At 32.3% G+C, this 16,190-nt stretch overlaps 2 protein-coding genes across 3 annotated transcripts; both read right to left on the minus strand.

The window, feature by feature from the left end:
* Positions 1-1,189: 1,189 nt before the first annotated feature.
* On the minus strand, positions 1,190-5,335 carry LOC107624349 (UDP-xylose transporter 3). The gene is made up of 8 exons (XM_016326850.3): positions 4,737-5,335; positions 4,425-4,560; positions 3,334-3,518; positions 3,144-3,211; positions 2,877-3,009; positions 2,250-2,411; positions 1,892-2,164; positions 1,190-1,567 (listed from the first exon to the last, which is right to left on the minus strand). The coding sequence occupies exons 2-8, from the start codon at positions 4,543-4,545 to the stop codon at positions 1,469-1,471; spliced, it is 1,041 nt and encodes a 346-aa protein (XP_016182336.1). The 5' UTR covers positions 4,546-4,560; positions 4,737-5,335; the 3' UTR covers positions 1,190-1,468.
* Positions 5,336-7,056: 1,721 nt separating this feature from the next.
* LOC107624347 (uncharacterized) lies at positions 7,057-8,937 on the minus strand. 2 transcript variants are annotated; one of them, XM_016326848.3, is made up of 7 exons: positions 8,555-8,937; positions 8,405-8,453; positions 8,218-8,320; positions 8,043-8,138; positions 7,888-7,962; positions 7,502-7,571; positions 7,057-7,371 (listed from the first exon to the last, which is right to left on the minus strand). In XM_016326848.3, the coding sequence occupies exons 1-7, from the start codon at positions 8,684-8,686 to the stop codon at positions 7,297-7,299; spliced, it is 600 nt and encodes a 199-aa protein (XP_016182334.1). In that variant the 5' UTR covers positions 8,687-8,937; the 3' UTR covers positions 7,057-7,296. The 2 variants fall into 2 exon arrangements, with proteins under 2 accessions (XP_016182334.1, XP_016182335.1); XM_016326849.3 differs by having other exon boundaries at positions 7,888-7,956; positions 8,555-8,888.
* Positions 8,938-16,190: the final 7,253 nt, after the last annotated feature.

The following is a 16,190-nucleotide window of genomic DNA, read 5'->3' on the forward strand; positions in this document are numbered from 1 at the left end:
ATATGAAAATGATTGTACTATTAAATGTGTTAATAGTCGAGCTATTTTATTAAATGGGCTTTCACCTGGTTTATTGCCATTGCATTGTTTTTGGTAGTTAAATGGGTACAATTGTAGGAGAACATATCAAATGAGTATTGTTCTCATTTGAGCCTGCTAAAAGTATTTGTTAAGAGAATATCCAGAATAATTTTTTAAGTATTTCCTTCAATAAATACATAACATAGTTACTGAAAAATTCAAATTTTTATATTCTCAATATTTTTTTATTTAATATGTTAACAAATATTTCATTTAAAACTATTAAATATTAAAATAATGATTTTAAATGCTTACATGAGATTATAACAAAGTTTTGTATGATAGTTAGGCTAGCTTAGACATTTCGAGTTGACCTCAAGTTGAACTGTCACTTTCTGCCTTGGCCAACTTTTTAGTTTAAAATATAATCCACCTTGGTCTTTTTTTAATATAGTACTTATGTCTTACTAATAAAAAGTATTATGTGTACGTAATAAATCAACTATAATATATTTGTATATAAATATATGTTATTTAATTCAATTTTAATATATATATATTTTATATTTAAATATATATTCTATACGAATAATTTATTTGGTAATTATTTTATAGTATGAAAGTAATATGGTTGTTTATTAATAATTGTTCTGGAACCATATTTTAAAAATATAGAATTGATTTTGTTCTAGAACCATATTTCATAATTCATATATAAACAGTAAAATTCAAGTAGGTATATACGGTATAATAGATTTAGTACTTATGTCTTATTTTTATAGAATTTTGCAAAATAAATAAATAATGAGACACAATGCAACTTTGGTTCTGTTTTAATATTATTTTGTAAAATCTTAAAACCAGAAAATACAGCAAAGAAAAATAAAATTAAATTAAAAAAGAAAGAAAGATGAAATGCATTTAAACAAGAGGGGAGATCCTGTTAATCCTACAAATTCGGCAGCAAATAAAACGTAGCAAACTCAAAAAAAAAAAAAAAAGGTAGATCATGTCTTGTTTCTTTATGTATCGCTCTGATGCTCAAACCATTAAGAGGTCACAGGTCAGAGGTGATTAACTAATCAAAGGTTGTTAGATCATTGTAAGAGCTATAAGAGCAATGCACCCAGCAAAAACTTCATTAACTATATGAACACAATCAACCCAATGACGCAAAAATTGGATTATCTATATGTATGTGTAGCATGATGTGAAAAACATCCATTCAAAATTTGCTAAATTGAGCCATGTTTATATGCTGGCCACAGACATTGCATGTTGGCTACCTATGCATAAAATTGTAAACTAATAGTACCAATGAAACAACTAAGACCTATACGTATTTGAAACTTAAATTTGCAAGAACTTTCTGATCAAAGAGTTTAATTCCTTTATAGGCTCATATATTGTTCTTTATGGAGACTTAGAAAAAGCTCAACAAGCATGCTTAGTCTTTCTCTTTGCTCCACACAGGGCTCCTTTTGTTGAATACCGAATTCCCGTTTTCCACACTAAGTAGAGGATCAGAATCAGCGCCTTCTCTAACCTGGAAACATTAGGATGAAAAGGAGTCACAAATCAGTCTTGGGACAGAAATACAAAGATATTAGTAGAAAATATAAACTTGTTTGAAGAATGAGACAGAGAGATAGACAGAACCATTCAAGATGTCCTCGTCCCAAGATAAAATTTGTCTAATTTTCTGTTTATTAAAAAAACTAGGGACAATAGAAACAAGAACAAAAACATAGTTTTTCTTATATACCTACCTCCAGTCTCTATTGAGGCTTAACAAACACATCCTTAAGGCGAACGATAAAGATAAAAGACAACATATGAAAAATGATTGATTATTCTGAGTAAATCAAACCTGTAATGCTTGTGATGAAGATTCATTAGATTTTTGCTGACTCTCAAGTGTGCAATTGTAGGAATACATAACCATCCCAACCATGGCCACCAAAATCCCCAGAATGTTTCTCCAGTTGAATGGGTCACGGACAATAATGTAACCAAATGCCAATACAAGGCATGTCTTCAGATGCCCAAGAACCTGATAGGTGACTGGTGATGTCTTTCCAATTACCAGAAATGTACTAAAATTTACAACAATAGACAGAACACATGAAAGAATAATGACAACCTGCAATGAACAAATAACAGTTAAAAATACATCAATAACGAAAGTTCAATTTGGATGTAAGCACATAAAATGTTTTGAAACTCACCGTCACTTGTGTTGTATAATTGAATGAAAACACACTAAGGTTGGTCAGAAGTTTATCCAGATATGGTCCAGATATCAACAAGACTGCTGATTGATATGGACATGATTGATACAAAAGTTGGGTAGAGGAAACCTTAAACTTCTTCTGGATTGTATTTGTCATCTGAAAGGGACTAATTAAGATCTTAACAAGACAGAAATGCGAAAATTGCCTTGTGCCTATAAAATAAAAAGCACCTTGTTCTCAAGGTTTTATGTTCAAATGAAAATATTGACAATGGCCCATCAAAATAAAAAATACAAACAAGAAAGCGACAAGGCAAGCACATGCTGCATATACACATGTATGGTTGTTTAGTAAAATCGGAGAACACAGCGGGTAAAGTTATACAGATTTAGAAGCAGAAAAACCATGAAAATTGGAGCTGCATTAACTCAGGTCTCAGGGAAGAAAGCTAACTTGTCATAGCCAATTGCAAACTAACACGACGTGTTTTCTCTACATAGTATAATCGCATAATTGTCATGAAGAAAACTTTCATGAGGTTAAGAATATGCATAGCTAATGAAGATATATCATAGCTATAAAAAAATTGAGCGCCAAGAAATATGTAACTTTTGAGGATACAATCTGAGCAACGCATGTTGTAACCACTGCTAGAAGAGACAAGAAAGAGCCCAAAACGTTGAGCTGCAAATCAGTGACTGTTGCAATCCCAACACCAAGAAGGAGAATGGCAAGGGAAAATTGAATTCTTTTACTGCAATGATAGCAATAGAAGAAATGTTAATACAGTTCAAAACTAATGTAATTACCATCAAAGGCGAAGTTCACTATGACAGTTATAAGCAACCAGAATATAAGATACCATTAATGATGTGATACTAAACAGACCTGAATTTTTTCCCGAGAAAAAGGATCTCCAAAAGAATGGTACATGGAATGATTGCCAGCTTAGTCATCTGAATGCAAATATGACTGAGCTTATTATAAAAACTAAATTAAACTTCTATAACAGCAAAAATCTAAATATTGCATGAGAAAAACAGAAGTGAGAGTCTGTGACCGAAAATAAAAGAGCCACCTGAAAGAAACCAACAGAATTGAATCCAAGGCTCAAATTTAAAAGTCCTATTGAGATTCCATTTAGAATTCCGAAGCCCATAACAGCTTTCTGGTCAAAAGGCTTGTGTTCAAACAATCTCATTTTTAGCGCCACATGAAGAGAACAAAATGTGACAAGCAGATGCCAACTTGTCAAAGTTGTAGCTGCATAGGAATCCAGGAATATTTATTAAATTCTTAACAGCAGGACATACCACACAAAAAAGGGCAAACTGAGAATTAAATTGAACAATAATAACAAAAGGATGTTAGCATATCGCATGTCACACCAACTATAAAGCATTATAGTTTCCTTGATCAGTTGGACTGAATATTGACAAAATTTATGAACCGTGTAAGGAATTAGAAGATGCAAAGTGATTTGTACCCATTGGATGCTTCCCATAATATCAACATATAAGTTGACCGCACCGAATTTGCATGGGTAGGATAATTCCTTGACTTAAGTACGATGAAATATTTTTAAATTGCAACAAGGGAGGCAGATACTGATAATCTGCCTCTCACCCCAAGAACAGAATCTGTTAAAACAGAAATCCAAAACACAAAGGACTAGGACAAGTGAACAAAGATGTCTGATAAATCCAATCTCCACTATGTACTTCTAGCGATATTAGATGGACAAATCACAAATTCTTTGCTTATTTCCAAACTCCATCTCAATCACCAATATAGTACTAGAACAAGCTGTCGCCAAATGGTGCAGTCCAATGGCGTAGCAGCAAGCATGGAGCCACTTCAGTACTTCACACAAAAGAGATAAATAACAAATGGGAGGGCAAAGCTCCCAAAAACTAATACTTTTAAAGCTCTAATGCATCTATGGATGAAACAAGAGCTCAAGTTAGCCCATCTTATTCCAAACTAATCCTAAGGCTTATCTACCACCACCATGAAATTATCAAAAGAACCCTTTGAAAAAGAAAAGCAAATAAATGGAAAGAACACACTTGTAATCATTGTTCAGCACAAAAAACAAAAAGGACAAGAGGTACAAAATAAATACAAAACAATATCAGCCTCTATATAGTCAATGCCTGAGGAACTTACCAAAAATGAAATGTAATGTGCTCATAAGCGCCTTATTGCAAATCACAATCGATACCGACGACACCACAGATAGTGACAATGCACCAACAGTTCCCAGCTGAAATTGTTCTCCCTCACCCATCTTCTCTTTTTTTCTCTAAACAAATTACAAAAACACAAAATGCAATCACAATCAAACCACAATAAATAACAGAAATGAACGAAAAAGACGGATCAAAAGAAGAAGACAATGTAGCAAACAGGTAGAGTGCAATCCACAAGATGAGCCCAACCCAGAAAACAAAATGATAAGTTCATGCAAAAATCACTTACAGAAGGGAGAAAAAAGCGAGGAATGAAACTAAATGGAGGCTGGTGTCGGCGTGAAGCCCTGCGAATTGGTAGAGAAGCTATCTGATCCAACGATTACGGAGAATCCGCGATTCTGGGTCATGGAAGTTAAGAGCATGAACAAGCGCGCTCAGGGGTAATCACCGAGAAAAGCTTCGAGAAAATGTGGTTATGGAAGTGAAAAACCAAACCGAACGATAATCGGAAAGAAGGGAAATTGAAGGAAGGTGGCATTGAAATGGAAGAAGCAAAAAGAGGTTTTGATTCGTCGCTGTTGTTACGTTAGTTGAGTGAAAAATGGAAATGAACTTGAATTTTAACGCGGCACGTGTTTGTTCAAGTTGCAGAAGAGGAAGAGGAAGAGGGAGAGAAAGAGAAGGGTCCAAATTTAGGAGAAAGGGTAATTAGTAATTAAGTAATAAACGCTTGTTCATTTGAAACTTTACTAAATTAACTATTGGTTTTGCGATGCACACTGGATTTTGTTGTTGATTTCTTTTATATTTAATTCATTAATTAATTATTAATTTAATTTAAGCTCAAAGAAACAAAAAATTTGATCCGAAAAAATTGTCACTCACTGACACTGATGCTCACCTCTTGATGTTACTGGTATTCAGATATTCTTAAGCTTATTTTGAATTCTTGTACGAAAAATCGTAATGGGCAAAACACACATTAAAAAAATGGTTGATATAATTGATATAAGGAATAAAACTTATGAAATCAGATGTTCTTTTATACGCTTTTGAATAGCTCCATAAGTAATTTATTTTAATTTTTAACTTTTGAAAAGGTATAGTATTAATATCTGATACTATTTTAGTTACCAAAAAAAATTTGATACTATTTTCAAAGCAAAATTACAACTTTTTAAAATGCTATTTTGGTGTTTAAAGAAAAGTTAAAAAAATGATTTTTTTTATAATAAAATTTTTTTTATCATTTTTCTCTTAAAATAAGTACTTTTAGAACTAAAAAATCAAACACAAAATAACTTATTTATAAACTACTTTTAATATAAATATTTATTGTTTAAGCTATTTCTTCAAAAATAACTTAATTAAGTTGTTTATTCAAACTGGGTCTTATTCATGTCATAATTATAATCAATAATTGCTTTTATTGGAATTTAATTTTAATAAATTGATACCGTAAAGAGTTTGATGCAGTTATCCACTCGGATACATAGATAATTTTTTAAATATAAAATTTAAAAATATCGTAATACACAATTAGTTATTTGTATACAATTTTTATATTAATATTGTATGAAAATCAAATTCTTTTTATTGACGTAACAATATATGTAAAAATTATTTATTCTTAATTTCACTATGTTTGGTAGTTAATTAGAGTAAATAGTCAATCTTGTGTTTTTTAACTAATATTATATAATATTAATTATAAATTAATTCATTTGTTTTAATAAAAATTATAAAACTACAACAATAATTTAAGATACATAGAATTGGAATTTATAGAGATTCAAGTTTAAAGTTGAATACCAATTTTTTACTAACAACTAAAAACTAAACTTTTATTTTCTTTTATAAATTATAATTAAAAATATAACTGTGGTCTAAAAGTATTTAAGTTTTATAATTAAAATCTAAAAAATAGGCCCATTTAGGGTTACATATTTAGGGTTAGGCAGTTCAATCTCTATTAGTATAAAAAAATAGTGAAGAGTGAAGAGAGTTTTATGTTACAAAAAAGAGCTTTACAATATTTTGGGGCGCTGTTCTGGACAAACACAATACACAGAACACGTATTGTACTGATAATACGCAGACTGTGTATTGTAATTTAATATTAAAATAATACAATACGCAGTCAATGTATTGTAATTTAATATTAAAACAATACAATACGCAGTCTGTGTATTGTCTTTATAAATTAAAAAAAAAAAATTGATCTGACAATTCGTACTCTGGGAATTCTATAACCCCCAAAATTTTTTAAAACACCATAACTTCCAATATTAAAAAATTACACCAATTTTTATCCAATATCCAAAAAAAATTAACCTTATATATACTCCTACCATCTAGTTACTCTTCATTCACACAAAAGACAATAGAATCCTTAAAAAAACCGACAAAATTTTATTATTTTGGTACAACACAATCCATTAAAAATTTCATTTCATCAATACAAACTATTCAAAGGGGAATTATGTAACTTGAGATATAAAAAGCAAGCAAAATTAATAAATCATATTACTCGGGAGCAACCCCAATAATGGAGTTTTCACAAGGAACTGATTAACTGAATGCAAGGTCTCTCATGACTCTCAAAGTGATGAAACAAGCATGATAATTGATAGAGGCACTATATAATATTCATTATAATCAGATCCACAGCAAGGGGGAAAAAAGGTCACATTAGTAGCAATTATCAAACCCAAAAAGAAAAGGCTATGATTTTTCATAGAACAGAAGCATCATGAACATCTAATGATTACAGTGCATGGACAATTACGCTTAATTATTCTAACATACAGCCATTGAAATAGTTGACTCTCGATGATTCTACGGTGCTAATTTTTCATCAGATCATTTGCTTTATTTACCCAGACTTGATAAATATCTTGCAAGAACAGAACAAAGTGGATCTGCAACAAAATATTGAACAGTAAATACATAATGAATCTGGATACCAAAAATATAGTAAAAGATCTCATTTTATGCAATGCAAAAAGCATAAGCTCCTGGCTTTGAAATTGCTATTTTGAAATGGAATACCTCCTTAAACTCATTTCGAAACTCCCTGACGACAGAAATCGCTACCGTGGCAGCCTCATCATAAGGATATCTGAAATAATACAGCATTTTAGTCTTATGTAATAATAGTGATGAACTTGTCACATATTCTTATTTCAAAAAACAATTATGGATATCCAAAAGAAACTGAAGAGTTTCCTCATAAAAGAACTAGAAGCATAAATATCAGATTTTCACTGCTAGCTTCAGGGGAAAAAAGGGACTTTTTCCAAAGAATTACAACATAAACTTCCCCACCAACCATTAATTCTTTGTGATCATCAATAATTAATCATTATTAATAACCTAAATCTATGAGATTGAGCACCTAATAATGACCATTCATATTTGTGAGTGAAGTAACTTACCCAAAGACACCACATGATATAGCTGGGAATGCTATATACTGAATGTTTTTATCCTTAGCAACCCTCAAACTGTTCCTGCAAAACAAAGTGAGTAATAATAATAAACAAACACACACCAAATGGAGTAAGTAAACACAAACACAATGTGAAGCTACCTATAAGCGCTTGAAAGAGAAGCAGCAGGATTACTATTAGAATTGTAGATTGGTCCAACCGTATGAACAACATGAGAAGCAGGCAATCTAAAACCACTGCATAACAAGCAACTTCAGATTACAACCTTATCATCACAAAGATAGTAAGTAATTTTGAAAACTAACAGAAACTCACGGTGTGATCCTTGCCTCCCCAGTTGGGCACCGAATTCCAGGCCTCACCTCTGGAACACTATAACATGCTTGAACAAGTTCAGGACCAGCAGCCATATGTATCGCTGAAATTCAAAATAAAAATAAAAATAAAAAATCAAATTTTCAGTTTATCACCATCAGTGTTGATACAAAATAAAGTTAGTTACCGCCATCTGCACCACCACCGCCAAGCATTCTCTCATTTGCAGGATTTACCTGAAAACAAGATGGACTTTTTTTTTTCAGAAAAAATAAAAGATTGTATATTCTCGGTTCATTGACGAACACGAAGAAAGATGGGAAGATAGTGAAGATACTATTGCATCGGAGGAACCATCGATGGACCATTTGGTGATATCTCCTTTCTGAATGACCAAAGAGCTCGATGGTGACAATGGGAACCGAGCTACGCTGCTCTCTCCATTGGAAGTCCTACCAATACACTCCATTCTCGTGTTAGGGTTTCAATCTGGATAGAAAAGATTTGTTTTCTAATAGAAATGGAGGAGCTTGTGCTACTTCAAATCGTCGTCTTCTCCGATCTTTGACTTTTTCTGTGTTTTTCACTATCGGAAGGGGATGATGACAAGGAGTAAGGAGTTGGTGTGAACCTTAAGGTGGAGTCATGAAAACTTACAACTGCCCGTGGAAAGTTTCTATTGGTTGGACCTGTGGCTGTTTATAACAAGAGAAAAGTAACTATTAGGTGTGTGTTTGAATTACCCTTTGGAAAGGGAGGTTTGTATAAAATTGATTTTGTAAAATTAATTTATCAAAAGTGAGTTGGTATTAACATGATTTATGTTTGGTAATTTTTATTTAAAATGAGTTATAGTAAACTAAATATTATTTGGATTACATTATTCAAAATCACTCTTAAATGAAAAATTATAGAAAAGGACATGAATTTAAATAATTATTTTATGTTATCTTATAATTTTATTTTAAATATTTAAATAAATTTTAATATTTTTTTTAGTACTCTCAGTATTTTTTAATACTCTAATAAGATTAATAAAATTATAATACAAAATAAAAAAAATATTCCATACAAAAAAATAACAATAACATAAAAAAATTCATATAAAAAAATCAGAAATTTTATAAAAAATAATAATATATATAAGAGAGTATTAGAAAAAAAATATTATAAAAAAATAATAAACATATGAATATGAAGGACATAATTGGTACATAGAATATAAAGTTCAGTCCAACGTGAAAAGATCAACGGCTAGAATTTGTAGTTTTTGGTAAACGTGGGTTGAAGATTTGCCAAACATAAAGATGAAGCGTTCAAGGAAAAAAAAACTAATTTAATCTTAAAAGATAATAAATACTAATAACTTTTGGAACAAAACTTCACTCAATTGATATGATTTGTGATAAATAAAGAGGTGATTGCTATGACGCCTAAAAATGTTTGCCTAACTTACCAAAGAGGATTAAAAATCAATATTTAATTTTAAAAGTATAAAAATAAATAATTATTAAATATTCAAAAGTTTCCATAAAAAATAAGTTAGGCAAAAGTTAGACACCAAGTTATAGCTATGAAGCAGGGACGCTTCGCTGAGTTATCGTGTCCGCGTGTTGGGCACATTTCGGACACGACACTCACTGACACTCATTCGACACGCGTGTCTGCTGTGTCCAACCGTGTCTTAATAAAAAAATAAAATATTCTTCTCCGGATATGCCTGGACACACCTAAATACCATCACGTGTCCGCGTGTCCAGTCTTATTCTTAATATATATTCTTAAAATAAATTTAAATATAGTATATATTATTATTTATTAAAACAAAAAATATTTTAAATACTTGATATAATTAAAATAAGACTTTAAAAATAATTAAAAATTTTAATTTATATTTTAATATCAATAAAATATCAAAATATCATTACAATTTATCTAAAAAATACTTTATATTTTATATATATGCATGTCCCCGTGTCATGTAAGATTTTAAAATTTGTGTGTCGGCGTGTCCCGTGTCGTGTCGTGTCCCGTGTCAGTGTCCGTGCATCATAGAGTTATAGGCACTATAGAATTCACCAAATAAATAGCAGTTGATAAAGGGTATGATATGTACCCAATAGCTCGGTTATGGGAAAACGGTAACATACCTGACACTTCGGCAACAGAAGAGAAAAGCTCGGCCACGCGGAGCACCAGTCAGCAGCAAACTGTTACACTTAACATTCACAAATAGCGAGATTTTCGAACCAAACGAAGATCTTGGCCAAACTCTAAACCAACCACTAAATTATTTATCTATATAAACGAACAAATAACAATGATATACACACAGCTTTTCTGCCCATTTTGATTATTTGTTATCATATCATTAAGATCTATTTTTGACTTAAGTGTCAGAGTATCTTTTACAAGTGTTCCTACCGGTGGTGTTCGACTCAAGGAAAATGCGGAACTTCAGGCAAAACTCTAAAGGGTGAACAACCTACTTGTGCAGAACCAGAATGGAAACAAAGACAAGGGCGACCCCAAATGCAACAACGAGCCGGTGTTAAAAGCTCACCCAAAGGAAACAGTTCCTCCGAAAGAAAAGAAGATGATATCCAACCTTTTCTCAGAAGACATTATGCAATTTCAGATGCCAAAGAATTTCACTTTGCCTACCACTCTCAAAGCACATGAAGGGCTCAGAGATCCACATATTCATATTACTAAGTTTTAGGCGATGATGTTCTTTAACAATGCTTCTGACCTTATATTATGCTGATCTTTTCTTACCTTTTTAGATGGTGCTGCTTTACTCTAGTTTTCCAAGTTGCCTACAGGATCTATTTCCAATTTTGAAGATTTGGTGGAGGCTCTCACTAACCACTTTGCTGCATCAAAAATATATGTTCATGGATCGGACTATCTTAACACCATTAAGCAGGGACAACATGAAAGCCTCAAAGATTACATGACCCGATTTGCAAAAGCAACCATGGAAATTCCGGACCTTAGTCTGGATGTCCACTTACTTGCAATCAAGAGCGGACTTCGTCCTGGCAAATTTCAAGAAACTATTGCAGTAGCAAAACTGAAAACACTAGCTGAGTTCCGAGAAAAAGCCATTGGATAGATGGAGATTAAAGAGCTCCGTAAAGCACGAAAGGGCAGACAAACAACCACTTCGGCATGAGGAGGAAAAGAATCTCAAGACTCCACAAAACAGGGATGCCAAGAAACCATTCAAGCTCACCCCAAAATTTGATACTTATAGACAATTTAACACCAAAAGGGAGGATATCATAAAAGAGATCCTCCACGCCAAAATAATAAAGCCTCCAAGAAGAGCAGAAAATTATCAAGATCAGAGGTTCGTTGATAAAACTAAGCATTGTGCTTTTCACCAGAAGTTCGGCCACACAATAGATGAGTGTGTAATAGCCAGAGATCTACTCGAATGACTATCCCGACAAGGTCTCTTGGACAAATACGTAGAAGGCTGGATACATAAGGAACACAACCCGGCCCGAGAAGACCACCCCCAAACCTCAATAGAAAAAGACAAAGGTAAATGGACAAAATCCAACCAACTAAGAGGAATCATAAAATGTATTTCATGAGGCTTCGCAGGAGGAGGAGCAACAAACTCGGCTCGAAAGCGAAGTTATCGGATAATGCTAGCAATTGAAGGAACAACCCATTCAGCGAAGGAAGATACGGCAAAAACAGCGATTGCCTTCGCCCAATCCGACTATCGTTCTTCGAGTCCAGACCTTGATGATTCGGTGGTAATTTCTATCCAGACTGGTGACTTGTTGGTAAGAAAAGTCTTGTTAGACCCAAGTAGTAGTGCCGACATATGATGGGGAAAGAGTTCCTATACTTGGACATACCTGGCTAAAGACTATGATGGGGGGAAATCCTTTGTCAAAACTCTCGACATCTAGTATCTCATAGTAGATTGTCCTAGTCCATATAATATTATTCTTGGACGACCTGCTTTGAATGCTTTCGGAGAAAAAGTGTCTATTTTACATTTGTGGGTCAAATTTCACGTGTAGAAAAAATTAGTGGCAATAATGCACACCGACCATCAAGAAGCTCGGTAATGTTATAACGCAAGCTTAAAGCAAAACTCAGCAAAGGCGATGCCACCAACACGCATGCAAGCAGTGTATAACTCGAAAGAGTTGCCCTTATTATCCTAACTTGATCCCAGAGAGGATTTCTGTGAAAGACCTCAGTCCATTGACAACCTTCAGAAGGTAACTTTAACTAACAACGAACACCAATTCACATATATAGGAGGTGCCCTTACAGGTGAAGAACAGTTGCGACTAACAACCATATTGCGAGACAATGCCGATCTGTTCGTATGGACCTTGCCGACATGCCAAAGATTGACCCCGACATTATTTGTCACAAATTGGCAATTGACAAAATAGCCCGACCTATAGCATAGAAAAAGCAAAACCTTGGAACGGAAAAAATGACGGCATCTCTTGAGGAAACCAAGAAACTACTTGTTGGATTCATCAAGGAAATACGATTCACAACATAGTTATCAAATGTGGTAATGGTAAGAAAAACTCAGATAAATAGCGCATGTGCGTTGACTTTACAAATCTTAATAAAGCTTGCCTTAAAGATGCTTACCCATTACCTTGCATTAACAAATTGGTTGATAATGCTTCCGATTTTAATAGCTTGAGTTTCACAGATGCATATTCTGGTAATTTTTATTATACAGTAATGCCATTTAGTTTAAAGAATGCAGGTGCCACATATTAACGATTAATGGACAAGGTGTTCCGACAACAAATATGATAGAATATGGAAGTTTATGTTGATGATATGGTTGCAAAGACATCCGCGCAGGGTTCTCATTGCGCCGACCTGTTAGAAATCTTTAGTCAAATCCGAGCATATAACATGAGGCTAAACCCGGAGAAATGTGCATTTGGGGTACAAGGAGGTAAGTTCCTCGGATTCATGCTGACTTATCGTGAATCGAAGCAAACCCTGAAAAATGCAATGTCATACTCAACATAACAAGCCTGAGAACCATAAAAGAAGTACAATAATTAGCTGGGAGAGTAGTTGCCTTATCACAATTCCTACCAACAATAGCAAACCGATTATACCATTTTTCTCAAACTATATCTAAAAGCAAACAGTTCAGGAGGACTGAGGACTGCGAAGGATCATTTACGGAACTAAAGACTATCTTATCATCACCTCCAATACTCCAGAGATCAGAAATCAGTAAACCATTATTTCCAAAGTCACACAATAATCGTCAGAATAGATCAACCTCTGCGGTAAATCTTAGCTAAGCCTGAGTTAGTCAGAAGACTGATCAAATGGTCCATTGAACTCTCTAAATTTGATATTCAGTACCAGTCAAGGCCAACCTTGAAGTCCCAAATACTAGCAGATTTCATTTCTGAATTTACTACCAACAAACAACTCCAGGAGCAGGATTGGAAGTTACATATAGATAGGGCATCAAACCAAGAAGGTAGTGGAGCAGAAGTATTGCTAAAAGACGGAGACAGGGTGATAGTTGAGTAGTCGTTACAGTTCTTCTTTGCTGCAAGCAGCAATCAAGCATAATACGAAGCTCTGCTGGTAGGACTAAAGCTCGCCTAGATACCTCGGCTCACGATTTATTATGACTCCCTCTTGGTTGTACAACAGATTAACAGAAGCTTCCAGGTACAAGTTCTTTTGCTTGAACAATATTGGCTCATGACAAAGGATATCATTTCTAAATTTGTCAAATTTGAAATTATTCATGTGCATAGAGAACAAAACACTCGAGCCAATGTCTTATCTAAAGTAGCTACCACAAGGGCAAGCACACACGCACCAACATGATCACAATTAACACTTGAAAAGCCTAGTATAGATTTAACATGCATATTAAGTATCACACAGGCAAGTGATTGGAAGACTCTTTTTCACAATTACATTAATAACGGAGTTATTCCAGTCGAAGAGACAAATCCATGACTTTTTCGATGAAGGAAAAGTTTTTACACAACCATTGGAAACAATCTATACAGGTGAGGATTCTCACAACCGCTACTAAAGTGCCTCAGCAAGGATGAGGCTGAAATCGTTTTGGCTAAAACACATTAAGGTATATGTGGAAACCATGTAGGAGGACGAAGCTTAGCAGCCAAAATACTTCGGACAGGATACTATTGGCCGACGCTGAAGCGAGATTGCATAAGTAAAGTACAAAGATGTGATAATTCTCAGAAGCACGCAACAATCATAAGAACACCCATCGGGCAATTACACAGTGTTGAAGTAAGCTGGCCGTTCTATAAGTGAGGAATAGATACCCTCGGACCATTCCTGAAGGCAACAAGCCAGATAAAATTCCTTTTAGTTTCAATAGATTATTTTTTAAAATGGATTGAGGCACAACCACTAGTGCGAATAACAGTCGAAAATGTATGATCTTTCTTGTGGAAGAACATTATATGTAGATATGGCATTTCAGGAGAAATAATATCTGATAATGGTAGACAATTCAACGACCATAGTCTTATTTTATTCTTCCAAAATTTTAATATCAAACACCATTTTAGCTTAGTACTAACCATTATGTCATACTATTCAAGTCTCCCAATCTATATTTACTCATTTATTTTTAAAAATTTCCAACATATCATATTCCTTTGAAGAAAAAGAATACTTTTTTATCTATTTAAGTTAGTATTCTTTTATATTTTATTAGTTCTTTAATTGAATATATTTTTCTAGCAAAAAACATTCAAACATTTAATAAGTATTATAAATTTTTATATTTATCTTTCTAATTATATTTTTTTTACATATTTTACATCATATATATTACAATTTTTCTACAACTATAATTATAAAAAATAAAAAATGATGCATTTTTTAAGAATAATGTTAATATTTAGAAGAATATAGCTTATACAATATTAAAATATGTTAATACCTGATAGTATTTTAAGACTCAAAGATTTTAAGTTACTTAAAATTCGAAAAGTCTCATTCTAAAGTATTTTATAATCTTTATCTCTATAATTATTTATTTATTATTATATTAGTAAAAAATTTAAAAGATAATTATATTGATATATTTTGTTTCAATATAAATACTATTATATAATTTTTATGTTAAAAATTTTCTCACCCCCAAAAAATTTTCTTCTAGCTCCGCCACTACATATATTTATGCTTACAGATTTTAAAACAGAAAAATATTTTTAAAGTTTTTAACGTGAATTTTTTAAAATTAGCTTGTACTTATCAAAATTAAAAAGTCTAATATAATCTCATATATTAATAAATTTCAAAATTTACTCTTGTTATTTATATTTATTATAGTATTTTTAAATTTTAAAAAATATTTTACCAAATACAATTGTTATTATATATGCTTATTAAAAAATATTTTTAATTTAATTTATCAAATATAAATGCTATAATTTTTAAAAAAATTATCTTTTAAAAGCTAGTTTCCATAGAATATTTTCATAAAATAAAAATTTTACCAAAAGCGTTTGCTTCTATGACTAAGAAGCTTTACTCGTAGGTCCTTCTTCCTACACCAGTAAAAAGTGTACTATCAAAACCATAATACCCATAAAGAGAAAATATTATCACCATTTATAAAAAGAGAGAAATAAACTTCAAAATTTATTTTCTTCTAACAGAAAATAAAAAAAACCTAAATACTAGAAATAAAAACAAAACAAGATCAAAGACCAAACAAAGAACAAAACATAAAAGCTCACCAAAGACCATAGTTATCGAACTTGGTTCGACATGGTCGGTCGAATCAAAAATTCGGTCATCAATTCAGATAGGCTCATCATCGGTTTAATTAATTTAGCAAATTTGGTCAAATCTAATAAAAGTTGGTTAAAACTTGTAAGACCCAAAAATTTTGAAAAATCTTATTATGTGCAAATTTTAATTTACTTATTTATTAAAGACTTTAA

This window comes from Arachis ipaensis, chromosome B10 (genome assembly GCF_059453495.1).
Source record: "Arachis ipaensis isolate K30076 ecotype BB chromosome B10, ASM5945349v1, whole genome shotgun sequence".
Taxonomy (NCBI): domain Eukaryota; kingdom Viridiplantae; phylum Streptophyta; class Magnoliopsida; order Fabales; family Fabaceae; genus Arachis; species Arachis ipaensis.